Consider the following 27,400-nt stretch of genomic DNA (forward strand, 5'->3'; position numbering starts at 1 on the left):
AACAGATTTCTTATCTTCAGAAAGTTATTTCAGCAACATAAGAATTGAGACAAAAATCCACTAAGACATTCTTTATTGGTCACTTATTTGCAGACTAACATACTCAGACTTGACATTCCATTTCAGTGTGTCTGCAAAATAAAACCTGTAAGTTCAGCTTACAAACTGCGATGAAAATCATGATAGAGAATGTTATACTTAGAGGAAGCAAGTGCCTCTGTCCTTTGGTTGCTTGGTCTTCAGGTACGGGTCCTGTTCTTTACAGAGAGAGAGGGAGAGAGAGGAAGAAGAAGAAGGAAGGAAAGGAGAGGAGGAACAGCAGGAGAAGGAAGAGAAGAAGGAAGGAGAAGGAGAAGGTTGAGAAGGAGGAGGAGAAGGAGGAAGGATGATGAGGAGGTGGAGGAGGAGGAGACAGGGCAGGAAAGGAAGAAGCACAGAGTAAAAGAGCATAATACTGACTAATATGGAGAGAAAGTTAAAGGTAATCACCGAAGATCAGGCCACCTAGGCACAGATTTTATTACTGGATCTCAATTTATTTGACAAGTAACATTTTATTATGAGCCAGACTGGTGTCCAATGAGGCAAATACAACCTAGAAAGGATCTTCAAGAAGCTCTGGATCTGGCACAGGAAGTGGACATGGCCACAGAGGTAAAGGCAGTCGGGGACAGGTGCTTAGAAGCCACAGAAGCACCCACCAACTCTGCCTGCAGCGTTCTGGAGCAGCTTCCCAGAGAAAGAAGCCACAGCGGACTGCAGGCAGTGACAGGAAATGACATCAGTGCACAGGTCAAGGTTATTGTTTTCAAAACAATCACTCTGGGCTCCAAGCTCTGCCAGCCAAAGTTTGTTATTCACAGATGATCAAGCCTGTAAGGGACTCAAAGATTCTTGCCCAGTTTTTGATCACAAAAGGAGCTAGAAAGTAAAATCCGAATTCCTTTCTCCTGAGGCTTGCTGTCAGCCTACGGAAGAGAGCCGATGGGTGCTCAGTGACAGAGTTGCACTGACTGTGTCATAGTCATAATGGACTTTTGGCCTAGTTCCAATGACAATAATGAGGACAGCTAATGGCACGGAGTGTCAAATGAGCACCAGACGCTGCTGAGCATTCCACTGTGTTCTCTCTCTGGAAGCTCCCAGGGACCTTATGAGTAGTAATTTCCCCATTACGTAAATGGAAGACAAAAATTAAACATTTAAGTAGCTGCTACATTCCAAACATTGAGCAAAGACTATTTTCAACTCATTTACACTTCAGAATAATCCTACGAGTTAGGTGCAATTATTACCCCCTTTTAGAGATGACTAAACTTGGACCCAGAGAAATTAGGTAACCTGCCCAAGGTCACAATGGAGACAAATCTAGAATTTGTCCACCTATTAGGTTGAATGAAACCACATTGCTTGTTTTTTTTTGTTTTTGTTTTGTCTACACACACAGTACTGTCGAAAGCACCAATGGAACACTGGCAAAGTCTGTTCACTTCCCACTGTATTCTCTCAGAAGAGGGTCTGTTAGCTTTTATTAACCCTACATTCTTGAAGAGTAAGAAAAAGCAAGAAAAGTATTGGGAGAAGGACAGAAATCAAACTGCAGAAGGAAGGAGAGCATATCAACCACAGACAGGGTAAGAAAATTAGTGGATTCACACACCAAAAGTTGGCTTTGCACTTCTACATGGGCAAGGTACCAGGGGCCAGGCACACTGCCACTGCAAGGGAGCATTTGGAAGTCTAAGGTGGCTCTGGGTCGTTCCCATGCCTGGGAGGCACTAGCGGCTGAAGCCAGCAGGGCTAAAGGGGCAGAACGTCTGCCATGGGTGTGTCTGTTCAGAAGCAACAAGGACTTGTTCTTATGATGTCAGTGCGTCCTGGCGGAGACCCAGGAGCTCGTCTGACTCACAACAACCTGTGAATCTAGGGTGTTTGGACCTCCACAGGGAGCCCATTAAATGAGGCTCCCCGGACCTCCCGGAAGACATGATTAAGGGAACAACAGGAAACTGAAGAAGGGAGATGTCAGGACTGATGTCAGAGAAGCAATTGTTGGCCACAGCCCCTGTATGGAAATGGTCTCAGGTATGCAGAGACATACCTCCCCCTGAGGTAGGACAGAGCTGAAAGGCAGGGGCTTTGGTCAGGAGGCAGCAATGTGGTCATGAGGAGAAACCCAGCCGAAAACCCCAATACTCCTGTTCACTCTAGGGGAATCAGGTGCCGAGTTATGTGGTATGAAGTACTGTCTATCACAAGATGCAGTACTGGCGTACACACTGGTATACACACTGGTAATTCCAGCTGGTCAGGCTCAGGCAGGAGGGCTGTGAGTTAAACAAGATCCTGTCTCAAAAGAAAAAATAAGGAAGAGCTGGGGATGCAGCACAGCACTCTCTCGGTTCAGTCCCCAGAACCAAAAATAAATATATATATAAAAAAGAAAGTGCAGACTGCTTGGAGGACTACCCATCTAAGGCTTGGCACAAGAGCTATAACTGCGAGGCAGATCTCCACCTCTCTGTGACTTCAAATGCCCCAGGACAGCAGGTTAGAGATGTGGCTATGACCACAGCAGAAACACAAGTGCACCAGGAGAAAAATGGCAGCTTCAGGGCACATCAGCCTGGTAAAGAGAGGGAGCAAGGCTGAGAAGGAGCTCTGGCAAAGTGCAGTCAGTATCTGACGGCTGAGGGAACAGGCCTATAAAAGGCCGAGTCTGTTTCTTGGAAGAGAGACTATTCTCTGGCAAGCCCCTGAGGAAGAGGTGAGCTGTAGACTCCTGCAGCCTCTGCTTTACCTCACCCTCTCTGTGGTTTTAAGAGAAAAGAGATGAAGGAATGGACTCTAACAAGAAAGATCTGGAAGTGCAGTCCCTCCAAAAGCATCCTCCACGTAAGTCTACCTCTGGCCACAGCAGCACCACACAAAGCATGTGCGTCCTGTCTGAAGCCCACCTGTACTTGACTAGAACGCTGTGGGCTCTGGTAGGGGTAAGAGTCCCTCAATGGGCATCCGTTCATTGTGTTGGTCCAGCTGCCATTCTTACTTCTTTGATAATAGCTTCTCAATTTCCATTTGAGGAGTTCTCCTTGCCCAACTCTCTAGGCTGTCATGAGGTTCGGGGAGGGGTGGAGACTGCTCACCCTTCTTCCTGGCTCCTCTAGAGGGCAAACTCGAACCTGGCCATCTAGGTAATTCCAAGACACACAAAAGAGCCCACCTGAGTTCATGGATTCTATTGCAATTATTCAGAGGATCTCTTTATTCCCGTTAGAATTCCCAAGCTAGTGGAATGTAAACTGGAAGCTAATGGTGGCCAAGCTTGTCATCACGTGGGAAAAACTTGCCCCAAGACAAAACCAGAGAGAAGAAAGCAGAGGTAAGAGATGGGTGGCGAATAGGTGGATGGGTGGATGCATGGCTTGGCCAGCGGGCAGACAATATCTGGGCGACACTGTTTGAGCGCAGGTGTATACGACTGGCTTCTGTGCTTATGCACGTGAACCAACCACTTCCCATTTTTGTTTAAAATGGTTTGAGCTGCATTTTTATCACTAGCAACTACAAAAACTCTCCCTAGAAAATCCCAGTGCTTCTCCCCTAACCCCCTAAAAGCCGCACAGTGCAGCATTGAAATGTAGAAAATCATTTTTCCCTGTATTTACATGCAGCAAAAAACCCAAATGAGACTGGAATTACAGGATATTGTGGATGAAAGTGTCCCTGATTTCAAGCCCTTGCTTCTAGATTAATATTCGCACTGTGGACAAGAGAATTAATTTGTGTTATTATTCAGTAATCATGCTTTATCTTCAGGAAAAAGAGATTTTCCAGTTAGGCTCCTTTACATTTAGAGACAAAAATGCAAACAATCCTGTCTGTTCTCCATAACGACTTCAGAAAAATTTGAAATATTTCAAAGAGTTACCCCCAAAAGGGTGGGAGGGGAGCAGAAGAAAACCATAAATACCTCTGTCTCCTTACGGTGTGTGCTGACGGATGACATCCCCGAAGGGTCATTGGTTCTTGGTTTCACACATCAAGCAACACCCAAAAGTGAGGAAACCTCCTCAGCCTCCTCAGCCAGTGATGCCACTGTATGCTCATGAGGAGAAATGGACTTTTATGTGGCTCTTGTCAAAGCACCTGGGGTTGTAAAGACTCTGGAGTTCATTTCCTTGAGATTCTTGCAAAGAATATTTAAATAAGATGAAACTGGAAAGCCATTAGCAGGCTCCCTCCCATTCACAGGTATCTACCCCTTCAGAGGCAAAATAATCTGTAATATAACAAAGTTAAAATACTGAAGGGTCATTATAAATCTTACCCCAGTGTTCACTTTTCTTAAGAGTTAAGAAAAATCACAGTGGCCATTAATGGGCCTTCTTTTTGGGTTTTTACCCACACTCTCTAGTGACATTACCACCATTTTCTAAAGGATTCTGTCTCTGTGTCCTCACTGGAAGCCTCTTCATCCAGGAGCTTTGCACAGTAAAGTCATATTGGTCAATCTGCATGAACACTGGCCAGTGCAAGGCATCTCACTGCCAGAGGTAAATAGTCAGATAAATCAAGAATCAAAAGATAACAGGTCAGGCATGGTACAGCACTCCTGTCATCCCAGCAACCCAGGAGGTTGAGGCAGGAGGATCATAAGTTTGAGCCCAGTCTGGCCAAAGTAGCAAGACTCTGTGCCAGGACAAAAAAAAATAAAATAAAAATAAAAGGGGTTGGGTGTGTAGCCCAGTACTCCCCAGGTTCAATCCCCATACTGAAAAGAAATGGACTATAGGAAAACAAGTCTCAATAGAGCCACCTACCTATCCAAACATGAACTTTACAAATCTGTTCTCTATCATGCAGAGTTAAAACCTTAGAAATTCTATAGTCTGGATTCATTTCTAAAACAAGAGTGCTATTATCAGTTAACTGATCCACTCTCTATAAAGATTGCTTTTTAAATGCTTTTTAAATTAGAGGAGCATGAAAAGTGTTAATGGATTATCACACATTGAATACAAAGGATTCCATGACCCTATCATGATACTCAACAAAAAGAAGGAGAAGGAAAAATATCTCTAAAGGAGACCTAAGAATGCCAGCTAACAAGTGTAGAAAAACAGAATTAGAGAATCGCTATTTGCAGAAAGCATCATCAATGCCTACCAACTCCCCTGGGTAGAAGATGTTGAGATATCAAGTTATTCTGTGAGTCTCAGAGTAACTTTTACAGATTACAGAGATGTACGCTAACAAAGCATATATTTGAGGAACATCACCTCAACCAATTATCAGTCATAACACCACTGGTAAGGGGCAAGCTACCGAGAACATGGTATCATCACTGATGTGGTACTCTTGCCACAACTGTCTAATCTGAATCCAATCGTGAGGAAGCAATTAGAAAAATGCAACTGTGAGATATTCTACAAAGTAAATGATCTAGAACTTTCAGAACTGTTAATATCATGAAAGACACAAATATCTATACTAAGGGTCAGGTGTAGGAGACTGAAGAAAAATGATAACCAAATGCAATATGTGATCTTTGATTGGGTTCTACATTTTAAAAAATCAGTAGAAATGGCACTACTGAGGACACTAGGAACACTTAACCATTGCTTTTACATTAGACATTACTATATTATTGTGAAAAGTCTTGAAGGGTTATGTTGGGAGACGTCCCTGTATTTAGGAGATACATGTGGACCATTTAGGAGTTGAACTTCATTAAATGTCTGCATCTTACTTTCACAAGGCTCAGGAAAAAGCATAAATACACAAATAAATAATAAAGTACATATGAGCAAATGAGAATAATTCCTGCATCTGGGTGCAGGATATGTGAGTATTCCTTATATGGATTATTCTTGTGACTTCTCTACAATTTTAAAATTACTTAGATAAAAAGTTGTGGGGAAGCGAAGTATGGTGGCACATGCCTGTAATCTCAGCACTTAGGAGGCTGAGGCAGGAGGATCATTGTGAGTTTAAGACCAGCCTGGGCCACAAAGTGAGTTCAAGACCAGCCTGAACTGCATAGCAAGACCTTATCTCAACAAGACAAAAAAAAAAAAAAAAAAAAAGTAGTTGTGGGGAAACCTTGTAAAGAAACTCCTGAGTGAGTCTTTTGTAAAAAGTTATTCAATTTACTCAAATAGCATGATGCCAAACTTGATTACTTAACCTTACAAGAATAAACAATTTACATCTAAAATTAATTCCATAGCCCTCTGGGACTGGTCAAGTTTCTCGGTCAAGAACCAGACAGTAAACATTTTAGGGTTTGTGAGCCATATATTTGCTCTTTTTTTTTTTGTTTTGTTCTGTTTACAACCCTTTAAAAATCTAAAAACCATTCCTGGCAAGAAGGCCAGTCCAAAAATAGGCCACAGGCCATAACTTGCCAGCCTCTTATCTACATGTAAAGTCCACAGAGTTCTATCTAAACAATAACATCATTCAGGAAAAACGGCAGAAACTCCCCTTTCTAGAATTATCTCCAGACAATCTATTCTGGGTGAGGGACTAGAAGGGTATCTTCGGCTGCCTCCCCCTGGGAACAGCGTCTTTAGAGACTGGCTCCGGGTGGCACTTTTACCCGTAAGTTCTCAAGAGCACAGTGCAGGGTTTGGTTACTGTTTCTAAGAGCATGACGCTTGTCACACGTTTGCATTACTCTCGCATTTGCCTCCAACCTTTCATTAAACTCTCAGTGGAAAGCTTGCAGCATCTGAGCACTTAACGGAAAACTTTCACTAGACAGACATTAAAAAAAAAAAAAGAGGAAGGGGGGATGCTGAGAGAAAAACACATCTGTGATAACTCCGTGAGGCACTTGCTCTCTATGTTATACTGCCTATCACTTCCTGTAAGTTATACATTCATGCGTAAGTGCCACATACAGTACAGGGTTGCATACCCAAAGCCATGCGACTCCAAAGATGCCCAGGGTGATGTTAATGCTATTTATTTCTGTCTCATGGGCTGCCTGCAGGTGCCCATTTTCTCTCCTCTGTCTCCAGTCGTTGGCCCAGGCGCCCTGCTCTCCCTTACCTCCATTAGGTTTTGAAGAACACGGAAAGCCCTGCACCCTCTGCTGACCACAGCCTACTCTCGCGCAGCTGTCCCACGCCCTCGCTCTTAGGGAGCTACCTTCTCACCCCCACAGGGACCCCCAGGCCCTTGATGCTCACGTTTCACCCAGAATAGCAGCTCCACCCCGTCTTCTCTCACCCCTCTGCCCTGCTGAGATGGAGACACAGTGGTTTAGCCTGCACACCGCCCTCTCTCAGTTCTCCTGGTTTTCTGGTACAAATGTCTCACTCCAGCCCCATCCCTCAACCTCTTGCTTTTCTCTCCCATAAAAACCCCAGTTTGAGAAACAGGACAGCAGTCTAGAGTCAAAGCTAAGGAATTAAACATCATGAATTTAAATCTTTCTTATTTTTGTGACCTTAGCCAAGTGAGCTAATTCTCTGTTACTTCCTCTGTAAAATGGGTGTAATAATAGCACCTTATAGGCTACAGGGAAGTTTGAATCTAGGCCAATAAAAGGGAAACCAGACCCTAGACCCAGAAGATACCCTTCTGTGTATGAGAACAAGATTTTTTCCAGACTCATACACAACCCAAGGCATTTGGATGAGCAAAGAGCACAGGATCTGTACACAGTTGCAACGAACGTTGACAGGGGATCCAACCCAGACAAAAACGCGACAGAAAAAGAAACACCCACCAGAACTGCCTGTGGGTTTGCCAGCAGGTCATACACAACACCAACGGAGCTTCTATTTTGACTCACACCGAGGTGGACTCCTCTGAACAGTTTTTTTTCTTTTTTTTGAAGAAGGCTATTCTAAGAAGAGCTGAACTCTTAGGTTTCACAATTTAAAATCACAGAGCTCTTACAAGTCTCCTCGCTGCAGCACAGGTGGGGCTATCTGTGAGTTAGGACTCCTTCGGCAGCACCCATAGAACTCTGGCTCTAGAGGGTGGCACAGCCTGGGCCATTCGCATCTACGCTCCAAAGACAGGGGTTTGAAATCTGCACAATTCCACCGTCTGCGAACCATAACTGCCCCAAGACTCTCTGACTGAGTCGTCTGCCTTTTGTCCCCTTCCAAAAGCCAACTCCATCTCCGGAGTAGTACAAGTCCCTTTTTCCCTCAATTGACCACAAGGTACAAGTCCCAGAAAATGTGCCTGCTAATCACAGTCTGTGGGAGCCCCACGCTCTTAGCTCAGACCAATCCTAGCTATAAAGGTGATGAAGGAAACGCTCTTTCTCCGTTGTCGCCCACCTTCACTGCATTTTGCACCCGGGTCATGGCTCGGTGTTTCACGGTTTCATGGGTCCTACACTTAGAAACGTGCTTAAATCTTGGCTCCCTGGCTCCTGACCAAGCTTCATCGCCAAGGCTGACTGGGGCTCCTGCTCCTGGCTTTCCTTGACTCAGGCTTCCTGTGTGGTTCATTCCTCCTCTCTGCCAGAGCTGCTGGCTGCAGGCACACTGGGGAAGTCAGGACTTAGTCCCTGGTCCGCAGACTCCAAAACTCTTACTTCTTCTAACATACCAGGAAGTCTACTCCTCCGTGGTTAGAGGATTTGTACAATAACTCACTTGTCTTGGGTTTTGTCCTCCTACTCAGAGACTGTGTCTGCCATGTTTCCTGGTGCCTTCAGCTTTGTCCTCAGGCTACAGCAGTCCACGACCTTTCTTTATATAAAGAAGCCCCTGACTATCTTGTTCTGATAAGGTGCTTTCTAATCACAGCCTCCATCTAAACACCTCTTCTCTACCTCAACATCCTAACATTCACTACTGAGGGTGTAAAAGACCCATCCACAGACAGTGCCACTGTGTACACAGGGAGACGCCGTCCTCTAATTCAGCATCTTTGGCCAAGAAAGAAACAAATTCTGCATGTAAATTCCTCTAGAGCCATAATTTTGTCTTCAAGTGAATCCAAAACTAGGTAGGCAACATCCCCCCACACAGATTTATTCATGGGCTTATGGTGGAAAAGTAGATACCTACAAGAATCTGAGGAATAAACAAGTGAGCAAAAATTGGTACCGAAGATCTGCTTCAAGTGAGCTTTGACAGCATGGCCACATAAATGAGATCAGCTCCTGGCAGTTGGTAGAGAGCTGGGCGCAGAACCATCAGAAGCACAGAATGCAAGTCTTTGAAGCCTGTCACCCCATGGTCAGGAGGTGCCGAGCTAATTACTTCTTCCCTGCAGGTGAGCTCTGATCTGAACATAATGCAGGGCAGAGAGGAGCTGAGGAAGGACACTAGGAGACGTCGGGGGAGTCCATAGAAAGAGGATGTGGAAACAGTAGTTCTTTGAGCAGAGAAAGGCAATGCAAAGGTAGGGAAAGTGCTGACAGGGACAGTGCTGAAAGGTTCTGCAAAATAAACACTTATACAGCACTGTACAGTCCTTGCAAATACCTTGTCCATTACGGTGCCGATGTTCACAAAAAGCCTGCAGACTGGAGTGTACATCTCTTATTACCATGTGGGGGAAAGAAGAGAATCAAGGTGGTTTAAGACTTGAGAGAAGAAATTAGGGCTCAAGTTTTCAGTTTTCGGGCTCTAAAATCCATGCCTTTCCATCTGCGTCAAACCAGTATCTTAAAAATCAGCACAATACGTCCATTCTGTAATTCCATTTACGTAAGGTTCAAGAGAAGGTGAAGGAGATGCTATGGTGAAAGAAATCAGGACCATGCTTGTCTCTGGGGCACGGAGACGCAACAGGGAGGGGGTTGGAGAGCACTGTTTTATGTCTTGATTAGGGTGTGGGTTGCTCACATGTACACATGTTTTGAAAGAACATGTGTTTCGTTTTGAAAACCCATCAAATCACACACTTAGGAGCTGTATACTTCACTGGATGTACATCTAAATAAAACAAAAACCAGTACCCAAATTACTGAACCTATTCAATAAACGCAAATTTTGAAACCTTGGTTTGCAGTTTCTGTCCACACAAATCTATAAACACTAAGACTCTTGCTTGCTTTGGGTTGAGAACCACTTCACAGAAAACTCTTCCTTCCATCATAGCAGTGATCTGCAGCAGAGCTACCTTCAAAACAAAAATTAAACTTTGCAGTTATCATCCACATTTGAACTTCGCCAGTAGTGCAAATTATTCATGGTCGAAAGTACATCCGCGACAGCAGGCCTGGTGAGGAGCATCACCGGGTGTGCTTTTAAGATGTGTAAGTGCATCAAAGCACTGTTTTCATTTGGTGCCAGGTGGCTTTGTCTGGGGCCTTAAAGGGAGAGAAAAGGTTCCTACTTGATGACAACTAGGGCCACATCCTTAAATCACCTAGGCCCAAGTTTCTTTGCAGTACATGTGGACGGGACCTGACAGCAGCTATCAGACACCTTCTCCGTCTTGTTGGCAGTTGCCACGCGCCACCCCCGCCCCATCCTACACCAAGACTCGCTCATCAACTTGTGTTTCCTGCTGAGGTTTTATTGAGCTTTGTATTCAAACTGTGAATAAATTAAAAATTAAAAAACCAGACCCTTTACAGACAAACTGAACAGCATAAAAAATGCTTCTGGAATAAAACTAATGGGATGTAGACTATACTTACTCGCAGAGAAGGATTCCATTTTCTAATCCAGTCCGAAAATCTCTATCGCCAAAACTTCTGCCAGTTACTTGCTGGAAAAGAAAAAAAAAAAAAAAAGAGCATAATTTTTTATTTTTTAATTAGAACATTCAATTTTTTTTAAATATTCACAACCTTGAAAAATTGGTAGCATTCCAAGAATGAGGAAAATCTGTTAAGCCTTAATTTCCTTTCCATGTGTGTAGCTTTGCCTAGATCAGCTAAAGTTAAATTTAGACCATTTCATTTGAGCTCTTTTCCTATCTGGTACCTTATAAAAATCTGCTTTTCCTGATAAGGATATGTTGCTTTGGGGGGCTTGACCACAATAAGCCAAGGCCACAGGCTCTTCCATCCAGAGATTCTAACCCACACACTTTCAAGGAGCTCAGGAAAAGCACTGCCTGAGGCTAAAGATTTGCTTAAACATCAGAGAGCTGGGGGGTAGACAGAATACAGATCCATAACCTTGAGAGACTAGCCTCAAGACCTGAAATTAAAGCCACATCCACTAAAAGCAGAGTGAGAAACAGAAAAAGCAAAAGCTAGGAAAGAATAATTGTCAGACAACATTGAACTAGTGGCCATTCATGGGCCTCTGCTTCTCAGCTACACTGCAGCTGGGGCATCAGGAAGATATTCATTCATTCATTTGTTCATTCAGTAAGTACTTATTCAGCACCTATAAAATACTAGGTAAGTAGGTATAGTATGAACCTTAAAAAAAGTACCCTAACATAACGAAATAAAAAGTTACCAGGCGGGCGTGGTGGCACATGCCTGTAATCCCAGCACTCAGGAGGTGAGGTGGGAGAATCATTGTAAGTTCGAGGCCAACCTGGGCTACATAAGTGAGTTCAAGGCCAGCCTGAACTGTATAGTGAGACCCTGTCTCAAAAAGACAAAAAAAAAAGTTACCAGTAATAAGCCAATAAAAGAAATAAAATTGAACATTAGAAAATATCACTGTAATAAAAGGGAAAATAATAATAATACATAGCAATAATGAACAGGAAAAGAGAACAAAGAACAGATGGAAAAAATAAGACAAACAGATTACAGACTTAAGCCTAAACATATCAATAATAACATTACATATAAATGGGCCTAATACCTCCAGTTAAAAGACACAGATTATCAGATTGGTTAAAAAAAGTGAGACCCAACTATGTACTGCCTACAAATGTGCACAATAGTAACATAAATATAAAGATAGTGACAGGGTAAAAAGACATGTGGGAGAGCTGGCTACATAGCCCTGTGGTAGACCACTTTTCGAGCATGCATGAGGGCCTGGGTTTGATGTCCAGTACTAAGAAAAAAAGAGAGGAAGGTGAAAAGGATACATCATGCAAGCACTAACCACAAGAGAGCTGCAGTGATCATATTCATATCAGACAAAAGAAATTTTAGAACAAAGAACAATAATAAGGGCAAAGTCATTTCATAATGATAAAAGGATTAGCTGATTAAGGAGACCTAATGGTCCAAAAAAAAGTTCAAAATGCATAAGCCAAAACAGAACTGTAAAAGAGGTGGACATACCCATAATTAGAACCAGAGATTTAAATATTTCTCTTCAATATATTGACAATACATGTAAATTCAAAAAATCCTGTGAACACTATCAACCAAACACTGGTCTGACACCTCTAGAATACCCTACCTTCCAACATAAATCACATTGTTTTTCTTTAGTTCATAATGAACTAGACAGATCTAATCCTAGGTCAGAAAACAATTCTCAATATACCTGAATGCATTTACACAAAGTGTGTTCACTGACCACAGTGGAACTAAATTCTAGATTAACAACAGAAATATCTTTCAAATATTTAAAAACTAACACAGTTCTAAATATCATACACTGATGAAAAAAGAAATTTAAAATAAATTACAATGTATGTTGTAGAGAAAAAAACAGCAAGATTAAAAAGTATGCAAAAATACTGAAATGATAGTTGAGGGAAATGTACATGCAAAAGAGAGAAGATATAAAGTACCAATATAAGAAATGACAAATGGCATCATTATAGATCTTATAAATATTACAAGGACAACAAGGAAATTTTTTTTTTTTTTTTTTTTTTTTTTTTTTTTTTCTGGTACCAGGAACTGAACTCATGACCTTGCACTTGCCAGGCAGGCGCTTTGCCACTGAGCTAAATCCCCAGCCCCACAAGGAAATCTTTTAAATAACTTCGTGCTAATAAATTAACCACCTGGTAAATTCCATGACACAAACAACTATAGTTACTCAATAAAGGAAGGGACAACACTCCCACAAAGAAGACATCAGGCCTAGATAGAGGCTTATCACATTTATTTGGCCAACTGTACCAAATTTTTATGGATGAAATAATGTAACTGTATTCACACTCTTCCAGACAATTAAAAAGGTAATAATATTTCCCAACTCATTCCATTTGGCTGGCAATACTCTGATGCCAAAGCCAGACAGACATCACAAGCCTCTCACATACCCACCCACACACACACCCACACACAATACCAATATGCTACTTCTTCATGGTGGAAATAACACGTGATTTTTATTTTGCTTTTTAAAATTTTCCTAAAACTTTCTATGATATGCAGATACAAACAGACAGATAGATAGATAGATGGGTGGATAGACAGATAGATGGGTGGATAGATGGATAGATAGATAGATACATAGATAGATAGATAGATAGGTAGATAGATAGATAGAGCTATACAGATATATTGAATTTTATCTTAGAAAAACCCCAAAAAGCTTTTCTTTAATTGCTGATAAAACAGCAGTCTGAGGAAACCAAATGCTCTCAATTCTTCCATAAACCGAAGCTCAAATTCTATTTAAAAATCTTCATTATTACTCTCTCTAGAAGGACAACCCAGTAGGCAATTTAATGTAATGCAATGGAGGCTGGGGATTTAGCTCAGCAGCACAGCGCCTGCCTGGCAAGCGCAAGGTCATGAGTTCAATTCCTGGTACCAGAAGAAAAACAACAAACAAACAAAAAATGTAATGCAATGACTCAAAAATTATTTTGTTAATAACCCCTCATCTTTATTGGAGGGGAGGTTCCAAAAATGGATAAAAATTCATTCTGAACAGCTTGTAAATAAATAATTTTTCCAAGGTACTAAAAAATAAAGAAAGATGCCTTTCAAAAGCTAACATTTTAAACACAGACTTTAAACACCGCAGCACTCTCTTCCAGAGTATTTAGGGTGCATGCGCCAACACCTTTGTTAAGAGAATAAAAAGCTGAAGAGAGTCCTGCAATTTAACAAGAACTACGCCCTGGAAATGCGGTCCTGAGACCTGTGAGAGTGGCAGCATCTTCACCTGGAGGTAACGTTAGAAATACACGCTAGCGACACTAAGCCGAAGCCAGCATGCCTAAAAGGTCCCCACGTGACCCATCTCCGTGGGAAACTCTGCAGTGCCCACACCCAGGGTAATGCCAGGGTTTGGCTGTTGTCTGTGTCCTTAAAGTTTCTGTGCTGGAAGCTTGGTCCCCAGGTGGCAGCGTTGGGAGTTGGTGAGGCCTGGAGGTATGGGTCCTAGTGGGAGTCCCCAGGGTCTTTAGGAGGGACCGTGGACCACCACTCACCCTGGGCTTCCTCTTTGGTGATGTGATTTCTCCCTTTGCACACCTACCATGCCACAGTCTAGGAGAGCCCCTCATCAGAACCTGTACCTTTCAGCATTCCAAATGGTGTGCCAAGTAAACCTCCTTTTTAAATAAAGTTAGCCTGCCTCAGCTGTTTTGTCATAGTAATGGGAAATGGACTAATATACTAAACTATGCCATCAATACCGAATCACAAAGGGAAGACCTTTCACCAGAATCAAGGTTTTAGATGACCTGTCTCAATGACCTCTCTCAGCAACATCTCTATGATGTATTTATTATGTGATATATACCATGTCACACGTCATATACCCTAACTATAAAGACTGCTAATTACTGTTTCCCTCATGATAGCACAAGTCACGGCAATTAACAGCAAAGTAGCTGCGGGGAACCAGTCATCAAGCCCATTTGCAGGGGAAGTGACAAGCGATGGCCCGAACCTTCCCCAACCATCCCACCTGGATCCTGACTTGCTGAGGGCTCCAAGGAACCTTCCAGACCAGCCAGCAACCACATCATAATAGCAGATCCCTCCCCAAAGACACAAGGGCAGGAAGGGAAGCTGAGCTGAGCTTTAAAGACAGCCTGTGACGGGGCCCTGGGATTATGAGCTGGCTGGGAAGAGCCCAGGCTCAGAAGCATCCTGGGCCAGCAGGTGAAGAGCAGCATGAATGCCAGGCACACTTTACCATCTCCCCAAATCCTGTCTCTCACCCATTTGATCAGTTCATCTCTCAAATTCCATCCTTTCAATTGTTCAGCCCAAAACTCTAAGAGTCATGCTGACCCCTGTTTTTCACAACCCATCACACCCAGCAACAAATCTTGTTCAGGAGAAAGGGAAAAAAAACCCTTTCTCCTGACTTAGCAATCAAACCAAAAATCTTGTTCATTGTGGTATATATCCACAATGGAGCACTATGCAGTCACAAAGAAGGATGAAACTCAGGTCATTGTAGGAAAATGGATAGATCTTGAGACCATGATACTAAGTGAAATAAATCAGACTGCAAATGTTGAATATTGCATAATTTCTCAGATATAAGAAACACAAAATATAAATAAAGAATAAAAGAAAGGAGAGATGGTAAGGAACAGGAAGGCAGACTTTTTAGAGATGTGCAAGAAGATGAGGGGAAAGGAGAAAAGCGAAGGTTACAGGGCAGGGATGAAAAATAATCGACATACTGCGTGCACGCATGCGTGCGTGCATGTGTGTGTGCACGCACACCAATTTCCCCAAAAATGAATGTAATTTTTATGTACCACAAACATATACCAATTTTTAAAATGCTGCTTTTAAAAAAAAACCTTCTTGATTTCAACTTCAGAACTTAGGCTGAATCTGACTGCTGCTCACGACCTCCATTCTACCATCTTCCTCCAAGCTGCTGATGTCTCCTTTGGATAGTTCAGGGGTCTCTTAACCGGCCTCGATGCTTCCGCCCTTGTGGCCAACCATCTAGTCTCAAGCAGCGGCTAGTCTGAGCCTCTAAAGTCAGCTCAAGCCGCCACTCCACTCACAGCCTCCAAGATCTCCCTCTCACTCATCACAGCAGAATCCAAAGTTCCTACAGGTTCCCACCTAAAGGTGTTGAACATAATGGCCTTAATGCGTTTAATTATTAAAGACACACACAAACAGGGATGTAGGAATGCATGGACAGAAACTCCTCGACACCACAATCATATTAAAAGTGGACATAACACACCTCCCAAGGCAGAAGGATCCTCAGGACTCATGCATAGGTCTCTCTATTCAAGAGGAGCCCTGAAAGAACTTATGGTGGTCATTATGTCATCAACACACCCTATGTGCTTTTCAGGGAAGCCCAATGCCCGCTTCGTGGTTCAGGATTAATTCAACTCAATTACTTGTTGGAGGACCATGCACACTAAAATAGTCAAGGAATGACTACCTCCCCAAAACCCTGATGGTGTTCAAGGGGGGAAAACCCTTTCTCCTGACTTAGCAATTAAACCAAAAATAGAACAAAGGGCCTTATAACTACTATATGCAAGTGATTATTGAGGCAGCTCATCTGTATCTGATTTCCTTTCCTTGGGGCTCAAAGGTAATTCTGTTTCTGAGTTTGTCTACACCCATGGTTCTGCTCAAATAACTGAAATTCAGAGAACTCTAAAGAGCCAGTCTAATAAAGAAAACCACACAACTTCATGGCAACATTTTTACAATGTGTTTATAATGTAGCACATTGTATATCACAAGGCTACATTCTGCTAATTACTTTGTTACTGTTGTAATTATGTAATTGCTACAAAGAGTCAAAGTCTGCCAAGAAACAGTTTCTCAGCCTGATCACTACCATGTATATAAATGATATTTCAGAAATACCTTCATTAATCTTATGTTGTTTGTTGAAAGCAATCTGTTAGACAAACTATCACCCACTAACAAACCGCAGGTCTTGAGAGCATTTTAAATAAATGTTGGCAATCCCTAGCAAATGATCTGAAGAGGAGATTCAGTTGGCTGACAAAATTATGGCCCCTGGGTTCAAGCAACTGGGACAAAATATAAGCTTGAATAGATCTTCCCTTCACTTTTGAGACATGGATATTTTCCCTATGTTGTGTAAAAGTGGGTGCACTTCTCAGAAGGCTGTGATTTCCCCCCGCAAAGTGTCATTCCAGTTACATCCTCATGGACTTTCCCACCATGTGTAGCTGATGACCACAGTGCTAAAATCACACTGAGATGGCTTAGCCTTAAGACCCCGGTATACCTCACTTCCCCCATCTCTCCACACATCGTATCTACACCTACCTCTTCATCTTCTGCCAGAGCAAGGACAAGACACATATATATCCACTTCCCTAGACTGGATTTCTCTATCAAGGCTCTGGATCGTGTCCCTTCCCACCCCTCATCTCTACCTTACTCAGTCCACTGCAGCCTTCATCCCCTTCTGGGAGTATAATGAGTTCCCTCCCTTTCTAAAAACACTATGCAGTCCAGCCCTTCGAGCATCATCCTGCTCTTCTCCTTCCTTTCATAGCACAAAATCCTACATGAGTATCCAGCATTCATTACCCTATCATTATAGATCAGCCACCTGCAAGCCATCCTCATTCAATTCCCTGAACATCCTTAAAGCATCAAGAGTTAGACCTGAGCTTAACTCATAGCTGCACCAGCGTAAACTACATTATCTCAGGCAGGTGAAGGAATCTGTACCAACCCTAACAGAGACACGATAACATTGCCTGCTGCACAGGTTGGCATGAAAGGTCAATGAATTGACGTACCACAGAGTCTAGCTCATGGTAAGAACCAATACATTTCATTATCATTTCTGGCATTGATAATAACATTGCTATAGGCCTTGTTGGATTTTCTCTCCCCAGTTGTCCTTACCATTCTTTCTTCCCTGATCTTAAGGAAGCCACGCTGTACTGGTTCTACTCTTACATTCCAGCATTACCATGTTATTTAATCCTTAAAGCTTTTCCTCATTTAACCACAAAGTCTCAGGAGCACAGAGCAACTGCTCCCTCCTTTTTGGATCACTTGTCTCTCCCATGTTTCCTACCAGCCCACACTCCTGGTTTCCCTGCCTCATTAAATTCTCCTCTAGCTACTGCATTAGGGACTTCTACCTATTCACCACCTGACTATAAAGCATAAAACGCCCCCCCATCCACTTTCACTTCTCTTTTCTTCTCTTTCTATAATGCTGCCCTCTCTCATTTCCCTGTAATTCCATCCAGTCTCCTGGCTCTCGACAGTACCCACAGAAGGACAGCTCACATCCTTATATGGAGCACTGAGCCCTTGAGCTCACAATCAAATATCCAATTTCTCACTCAACATTTCCACCTCAGTACCTAACAAATATTTCACACTGAACAAGATTACCATGTTCCTGCAGGCTTGAACCACCAGTGGCACATGCATGACTGTCCCACTGGGTGGCATAGGACAGTCCTATCGAGTGGTACAAGCTGCCTGATGGGGCAGTCATGCATTTACAGCCTCACCATGAATATGTTAATACAAAGACTTCATGTCTGTGCCCTAACCCAGCCTTTAGTTACTGCCACGTCAACGAGTGGTACTACCAAGTTCCTCCCCCAATAGCAGAGACATATTCAAACCACCGGGAAGAGCAATGGAGTCTCTCCAAAGTACAGTTTAAGTCTGTCCTTTCTGCTGTATGCTATGGCAGCAATCAAGGCCTCTATCAACTGTCAGCAAGACAACTGCAGTAGCCACCTACAGTCCTCACAAGTCACCCACACAGCGTCCAAGGATCTTGTTATAGATCCATCCATACCTCTTCTTTACACCAGAATCAAATCCAGCCTCTATGTACAACCCTTTATCTTATAGGTGAGAAAGGTAATGTCCTACAAATTGACTGGCTGAAGGTCACAAGACTAGCTGGTGGCAAGCCCGTGGCAAGGGAGGGACTAGAATCAGCCCTCCTTTCACCCAGCCAGGGCTGCACTGGCCACAACACCACTGCAGGCCCAAATCGCCTTCTTCTGGTGGTTATATCTCTACATGTTCTTTAGTTACTATAGCTCCCCATATCTGTTCAGTTTGGGCAGGCAAAGGAACAACACAGAACTCCAGGCCTGAGGTTATTTAATCAACATTATCGGAACATGATTCCCTCTTGCACCAGCTGAGTGCTTAATACTGAGGATAATAAAATGCAATCTGCAGAATCCATTTATATTTTCATCGTGTCATCAGAAAACCAGAAGGCACTGTTTATAGCCACAGATTGACAGACTCTATAAAAGAGAAAAAACTAATTAAGAATACAGCCGAGGCTCAAAGGCACTCTGGGAGCATTAAATCCTCTCATCTAGCCGTGGCGTGATCTAGACACAGAAAATGGGTCAGTCTAAAGATGTGTGTGGGCTTCATGTGGCTGTGTTCATACATCCTCAAGCTGGCCCTGCTGTCCAAGAAGGCAAAACAGAAGCCCCAGAGAACGATAGGCAACACTCATGATGATTTCTCCAAACCCAAAGCCTCAGCAACTGATTTGAGAAAAAAGAACAACCCGGGAAGAAGCTGGACCAGCAGAGTGCCGTGAGCTAAGTGTTTTGTCACAGGAGGAGCAGAGACACACCCGAACTGAAGCTATTTTTGCTTGGGTATCACGTTGCTCCTTAAATACTTTAGTTCTGGGCTAATATTTGTTTATGCAACTGTCACTTAGTCCTCAACACAGTGAAGTACAAAGTCTTTGAATCAGGCAGTCCTGAGTACAAAAGCCTTGGTGCCTGTCCCCAATCCAACCTACTTCCCCTTGTTCTCCCTCTGCCTCCCTCAATAATGTAGGGACACGTTCAAACCACCAAGGGCAATACTCGCTCTCCAACATATCTGAAGTCTATCTTTTTTCTGTCTTGACACTATGATATGAGTCCAGTCTCCAGCACTTGCTTGCAAGATGGTTTTACAGGCCTATTTTAGCTGGTGAAGTAGCTCACTGATGGAGCGCTTAGTTAGCATGCATGAGGCCCTGGGTTCAATCCTCATACTGTCTATACACCACCCCCACCAAACAAAAGCCTGTTTTACAAAGATTTAAGAGGGTAGAAATCAGGGTCCAAAATACCTAGCAGGACATTTACTACTTAATAATTTCTAAAAACGGTAGATCTATTTGGGTGGCACTTTTTGTTTAAGCTTTATATCTAAGGGGAAGAAAACCCACAACAGGAGTTTAAAATCAGGTAGCTGAAATGGTTATTCAGAAATACTACCTAGGAGACAGAGTTCAGTTGAGGCAACTTTGCCATGTGAAATATGAATCCAGGTTTGTGCATGCTGGGCACAAAGACAGACCAGCAAGCTCATGTGAAGGCCTCCTGCACATCTGACTGCGCTGAATGAGACTACAAGGAGACAACTGTGCAAACCCAGAGAACAACAAACACAGTCCCTGTGAAAGTTTGACTGCAGAACATCCCTGTCATGAAGAAAAGGGAAGGCTTGCTATTTTAAAGAAGAGACTAAGGTACATTATGACAGATTACAATGTCTATGCTTTCACTGAATACTTGAAACCTTATGGATGATATGTGGGCTACAGCGGGGATATTTTTTTTTCTTTTTTTTTTTTTTTTTGGTTTTTCTCCGGTACCGGGAACCGAACTCACGACCTTGCGCTTGCCAGGCAGGTACAGCGGGGATATTTTGAATGTGTATTGGTCATTTGACAATCTCAGGGATCAACTGTTCACTTTAAAAAAAAGAAGAGTAATAATGGTATGGCGGTTATATAGGAGAATGTACACGTACTTTCAAGGTGCATAATAAGATATTTACAGAAGGAGTCACCTGATACATGTAATTTACTCTGAAATGGCTGGAAAAACACTAGGGGTGTATATGTGTGTAGGAAGCAAATACTGAAAATGTTAACTACTGTTGAAATAAGTGGTGAATATATGAGTTTCACTGAACCAATCACTTCTTCCTTTTTCCTTCCTTCCTTCCTTTCTTTTGAATGTTTCAAAATATTCCCAATGAAATGTTAGAAACTAGCTCAGTCATCCAAGGTAAATATTTAGATCGACAACCTGTCCAATGCCTGCTCAGTAATTTCTAGGAGCATTTTCTCCATATTTGTTTTGATGGCAGTCACTATCAGTCGGGTCACTATTCACCACCACATTAAGTGCAACTCTTTCACCCACTCACTACTCCGAATTGGCACTGGCCGGCCACCAACTCGACATGACGTTAGCACGAACGATGGAGAGGAAGAAGGGTCAATCCCTTGCTTCCCTGATTTTGGACAAAGAACTAAAACCGAAGGCTCTGCCAAGTACACACAGTCCTGCAGCCATTGTAGAGATGTGTGTAGAAGTGATCGATTTCACTATTTGATATTCTAATAATAGAACAGTTTTTAGCTAAGAATCCAAAGTAACCACAAACTGCTGTCCAGCGCCAGTGCTTGGCATTTTAAAAGGCATCAAAGTCAAGTTAAAAAAACTGAGAATTCATCCAAACAAGGTATTAGATTACCAAGTGAAAATAAAACATGGCGAAATACTCAGTATAAAGATAGCATAACGGCATTTCAAGTAGCCTATTTTTTGAAAAGAAGGTTTGACCTGGGCAATTCAAGGCTAAAGAACAGCAAGACAATGAGCAACAGAAAAGCAAGAGCGTGGCTTTGGGGAAGGAGGGACAAGTTGATCACTGGGAGGGAGGGGGCACAGGAGGTATCTAAGGTCTAGAAAATCTATTTCTTGAGTTGAGTAATCATTATAAACAATTAGCAGAGCTATGTTTTTATGTAATGTTTTAGACTCGTGTGTCCGTTTCATAATATTATAATGAAATATCTGAGGCAAACTATAAAGAAAAGAGGCCTCTTTGGGCTCATGGATCAGAGGTGCAAGGTCCAGAGGCTGAGTTTGGTGTGGGTCCTCTTGCAGGTAGGGTCTTGAAACAGCTCAAAGCATCCCATGTCAAATGAGAGGGAGTGTGCAAGAGCACGAATGTGTGCCCTGGTCCCTCCCCTTCTTCTTATAAAGTCACCAGGATTCAATCACAGGAACCCTGCCCTAATGATTTATCTAGTCCTAGTCTCTTCTCAAAGGCCCCGCTCTGACCACCATAGTCAGATTACATTTCCACTCTCTTAATACCTCATACTGGGAATTAAACTCCACATGAGTTCAAAGGACAAAACTATATTCAAACCATAGCAGCTCGTGCTATATTTCACAAAGACTGACAAGAGTACTGGGAATATATAAGCTAACCTCCACAGTGGCTCAACCTCATTTTACTGCCTCCTTAGCAACCAAATACATTTTCCAGTTAGCTTTACTTAGAAAATACTTCATACTGGATGTGAGGACAATCTGGCCATGACATCTGTCACCCTAATGATCACCAGGGTTGATTTGGCTGATCTGGCTGGCTAGGCTGGTGTCCCCTTCCTTCCACAACGCTCCATGTGCCTTCCTCCCAAAGCTGTGTGCTCGCTCAGTCGAAGAGGACCACCCCCCCAAAAGAGAAGGACCATACCTCGGTCAAGGTTATACGAGTAGCTGCGCTCCCCTGCTAGAACCTCCAGACAAGCTCTCAAGAAAATATTTTTGCACTAAGAAATACTACTTTTAATAAGTTTTAGTTCCAATATGACAGAAATACCTATCCATCTCATAATATTGTGCAAGTCTATCATATTAGTCCGTTTTATGTTCTATAGTATAATTCCAGAGACTGGGTAATTCATAAAAAGGTTTATCAGCTCATAGTTCTAAAGGTTACAAAGTCAGGGCCACAGGACCATGAGGATAGCTTCAGCTCACGGAGGGGCAAGTGGGTGTATGGAAAAGACAAAACACGAGGGTATCCATCCTTTGTAACAACTGGCTCTCAAAGTAAATAAAAAAGTACCACGAAAGTGAGAACTTCCTCTTAGCAGATGGAATTCATCTATTCACGAGGGCCCAGGCCCATGATTGGAGCCCTCCCATTGGGCCCCACCTCCCAATACTTCTGCATCGAGGAGTTGGGCCTCAACACAGTTTGGGAGGGGACACACTGTATTCAAACTACAGCATCCACCATTATCATGGTAGCTGTGATCCACACATTACTGTTGCATAGTATATATTTTTAAATGAACCTTTGAATACTGGGCAAGGGAATCAATGTACTGTTTGGTTTTGGAAATTTTTTAAAATCAGATCTTATTGGTACATTTTAGATAACTTAAAAAATTATCTCTTCTGAGAGTTTGTTATTTGGATGGCCCTAGGTAAGAGCTGGGTAGATATGATCACAGTGCCCCTCAACCCCATCCTCTACCCATGGTTCTTTTGCTGGACTCCGACAATCGTCTAGTGACGCCTCATCAGCACTGGGGAAGGGGTGACCAAAGCCAAGACAACTGGGTTCTAACCACAGGGCTTCCAGCAAACTGCTTCACTTCTCTGAGTCTACAATCCTTCACACAACCCTGCAGGCTTGTCTGAACACTCTTCTACTCTGTCTCATCTTGAAATGATGGTGATGATGACAGCATCTGTTTTTATCTTTGACTCATTGACTCCTTGGGGCCCTGTGTGGTGGTTAGCGCCATCACAGTTGGTTAAACCCATTATGCCCTGGAGAAGGGCAGCCAGTTGAGCAGATAAACTGGACCTAACCTGGCCCACTTTGCGTTCGCCAAACCATGCAAACCGTTCTGAAGGAAGAGTCCTGTGTTTTTAACTTGCATAAAGCCAGAGCCTGACTAAGTCCATGGAATCTACCCATGGAGAGGTCTTTTTCAAATTTATACAAAGGTGCTCAGCGGGCCATCAAGAGGCCTGATATAAGTGTTATTATTATCCCTGCTTTCCAGTGAAGAAATAAAAGTACACACTATTAAGCAATTTGTCCAATTTCCCAGGGCTGGCAGGTAGCAGAGCCAGGATAATAGGCTGGGTGGTCTGGCTCCTGGCCCATGCTCCTAACCAGTAGGCCACACTGACGGAACATGTCTGGATTCCTGCTGATTTCCCCTATTATCAACTGAGTTGCAAATAAGAACCTGACTTCCCATTGCCTGTGCCAGCTTCTTCTTCCCCTAATGTGCCTTTTCCTCACAAGACTGAATAAGAAAATAAACCCCTAAGTCCAGAAAAATATGAAAATATCTGCACATTTATCATCAATTCACTCAACGCTGTGGGGGTAAAATAATAAGAATTTTTGTTTTGTCAACAGATTTTCATCTCTGTTTCTCAAAAATCATCACAAGTATCCAAAAGAATCAAACTTGAATGGTCCTATATACAATCTGATCCCCTACGGAATGGAAAATAAGTATGTGTTAATGGAGGGTGGAGAGGAAGAGACGGAGAGAAGACAGAATGCCTCATTTAAGGCCATTTCCACCACAAAATATTTCCCTTCTTATCTTCCTCTGGTTCTTGAAGCTTACGAGCAATATATTATGGCAGGAAATCTGTTCTTTGGCCTGGCTTGGGATGAAGACGGCAGGTGGTAATCCCAGGCCGCTAAATGCCATCCATCATGGCCATGCTGACACAGCACTGAGGGAGGCGCCTGCCCTGACTGAGGGAGCAGCCACCGCGTTGGCTTCCACAGAAGCACACATTGCTCGGGCTACAAATTTGGTACACACCAAAGAAGAAAGATTCCCATCTCCAGGGTGTCACAAATAACTATAAAAACACAATGCCCCACGGAATTATCCCCTCATGAAATTAAAGAAAAAACAAAAAGGTTCTTTTTTTATAAACCTAGTAGACTGAGATCATGTTTAACCAAGGGAACAAACAACAGGAACTCGGGTCCACATAACATCTTAAACTTCATTATCCAAAAGACTGGGGAGAGGAACAAAGGAAAACAGAAAAGGAAATTGTACCAAGTTATAACATTCACTGTGTTCTAAGAGGGCCTTAATTATATTTTAGAAATTCTCTATACAAGTGGAGCTTCCCTAATCTGCAGTCCCACAATCTGAAACGTTCCAAAATCGGCAACCTTTTGAGCAACAACATGATAATTCCACCAGGAAACTTTGTTTCGTTCAAAAAATTACTAAGATATTATGTTAAAATTACCTTCAGGCTGTGTGTATGAGGTGTATATGAAACATAAATCTATTTTATGTTCAGACTTTGGTCTCATTCCCAAGAGAGCTTGTTTTCCATATGCATATATTCCAAAACTCAAAATACTTGTGGTCCCAAGCATTTCAGATGAGGGATACACAGTCTGTAACAAAGATACACTGAGAGATGGCCTAGAACCAATGAGGTACTACTAAATGGTGAGCAATTAGTTTCACCGGGATGAGGAATCTTTGCTATGTAGCAATTACCAATATAATTTACCAGTCCTGTTTGTCACTTACCTAGTGTAAAAATTCCTCAATCCACCCCCTGACTGAGTTCAGGCTCAACCCTATGTCACTGGTTACACAGGACAAAAGAAACAGACATAACTCTTTCTCCCTGACCTTGTGACTTCCTCCAAAACCCTGTTATAAACACACTATCGGTATAATATATATTATGAGTCACAGTTAACCTAAGTGCAGCGCTCCAGCTGTATTATCATTCCTGAATATCCATGACACTGAAGAATCTTATCAAATAATGATTGAAGACTAAGCATATAACTATATAAACATTTAGGTACTTCTAACTGAATTTTTAAAACACATTTCTCCCTCCTCTGCTATAAAAGAGCCAAAAATTATAGCAAAGCTAATTGCTGTCTCTAATCCATGCTAGGGTAGAGTGATATAATTTTAACTGAATAACTTTTCAGGCATTCACCTAGGTTGTAATAAATTTCTAGAGGACAAAGGGGAGAAAATATTCCACTTCCAAGATAAGGGCACAAACTACCCAAACCAGACTTTTGATCACACATCTAGGTAGGTGACGAACAGGACTGGTAAAGCAGGCCTGTTATTGCACAGCTGACACATGGATCTGTTGTTTGTAACAGAGGGGAGGCGGGAAAGGCTTCATGCTGAACATCAGCACTGCTCTTCCTCTATTTTTAACTTCTGCCTGAATCGCTTCAGCCTTATCCATTATGCAACACATTGTAGCAATGGGACCAGCATGTGCCACTGCACACAATGACAGACCCCAGAAAAGATGAAGACACAGACCCAGCACCTGCAAGAAGAGTCAGTAAAGATCACATACCTTTCAGCCTTTCCCACTCTTGATATTGGCAAGTCCTTAAAACATCCACACTCATCAACATTTATCAAGTTGTCATTCTGAGGTATTGGGTGGAGTTAAATTGCAAAGGCAATATTTGTTCTTCTCATTATGTCTTTAGGGAGATTAAATTATGATTTCATGGAGATTGGTCTTCATATTTATTCTTTGGCCTAGTCAGGAGAAAAGTGCTTAATATCGTTTCCCAAAATATGTTCTATAGGACCACAGGCTCCACAGGATATTAGGAGATTTGATGGGGAAACAGAGATCCATGGTCAAGGAAGTGTGGGAAATGCTGTGGGTTTGTTTTTAATTTAAAAACATTTTAGTTTCTCAGGATTGACAGACAATATGCTAATGAGATTCTCCAGTGGGATATAATATCATGTTTTCCAATTTGTCTAAGACTTCTCTTCAAAAAAAAAAAAAAAAAAAAAAACCCTTGCATAGTGGAGGCCAGGGTTCTGTGGAATTTTTGAAAAAAAAAAAGCTGGCTTTTTGCAGAGCTGGTGAACCCTTGGCCTGAGGGTAAACAGATAGCTGCAGGTGTTGCTTGACTTTTGCTGCAATGGCACACATGATATTTTTTATTGCTATGGTTGAATGTCCCCTCCAGAACTCACACTGAAATTAAACTGCCATTGTCACAGTATGAAGAAGGGCACTCTTTGAGACATAATCAATGCTGACATCATTACAGTGGGTTACTTATCGTAAGAGCGGTTCTATTGTAAGGTCAGCTGCCCCATTCCTGCTTGCTCTTCTTCCATATTCTCAGGCATCCAAAAGACCTTTGCCAGATGCCAGCATCACCCTGAACTTCCCAGCCTCCAGGACTGTGAGAAGTAAGATTTTTCTTTATAATTTACGGAGACTACAGTATTCTGTTATAGCAGCAGAAGACAGTTAAGACAGTCACCAAAGTTGAAAACTCAGAAGAGCTAATATTTAAGTAACACAACAGAAAATCTTTTATTGCTTCTCTTAAAAGCTAGAAGAGTGGATTGATGGGACCAAAGGTGCTCTAAGACCTGCCAGCCCTCTGGGGAATTTTTCGAGTCATAAAGGAAAGAAGATTAAAAACCACCATGTACAACCAGTTTATAGCAAAGTTAAGAGGGCAAATGACAAGTTGAGTGCAGATGTTCAGAGAAGTGAAATACACAAGTAGGAGCGGGATTTAAAGAGAGAAGTCTTCCGAAAAGCAGGGATGAGCTAGGGTAGGCAGGAAGAAAGAGGAAAGTATGCAGAGCTAAAAGAAGCTCCAGGAACAAAAGCGCATGGCTAAAATCAGTGTCATAAAAACAGATCGCAGAGGGGCTGGGGATTTAGCTCAGCGGCAAAAGCGCCTGACTGGCAAGCGCAAGGTCGTGAGTTCGGTTCCCGGTACCGGAGAAAAACCAAAAAAAAAAAA

General features: G+C 42.5%; 1 protein-coding gene across 3 annotated transcripts in view; it reads right to left on the reverse strand.

Moving 5' to 3' along the window:
- Limch1 (LIM and calponin homology domains 1) overlaps nt 1-27,400 on the reverse strand; it is a gene marked incomplete at its 5' end in the record, with an annotated part of 320,988 nt that overhangs the window by 187,758 nt on the left and 105,830 nt on the right. For all 3 annotated transcript variants that reach the window (XM_013518053.1, XM_005391930.2, XM_005391928.2), the window contains 1 exon segment: nt 10,628-10,698. In XM_013518053.1, the coding sequence (XP_013373507.1) occupies nt 10,628-10,698 (71 nt within the window).

The sequence above is a fragment of the Chinchilla lanigera genome, unplaced genomic scaffold (assembly GCF_000276665.1).
Source record: "Chinchilla lanigera isolate Chin_1 unplaced genomic scaffold, ChiLan1.0 scaffold00042, whole genome shotgun sequence".
NCBI lineage: Eukaryota > Metazoa > Chordata > Mammalia > Rodentia > Chinchillidae > Chinchilla > Chinchilla lanigera.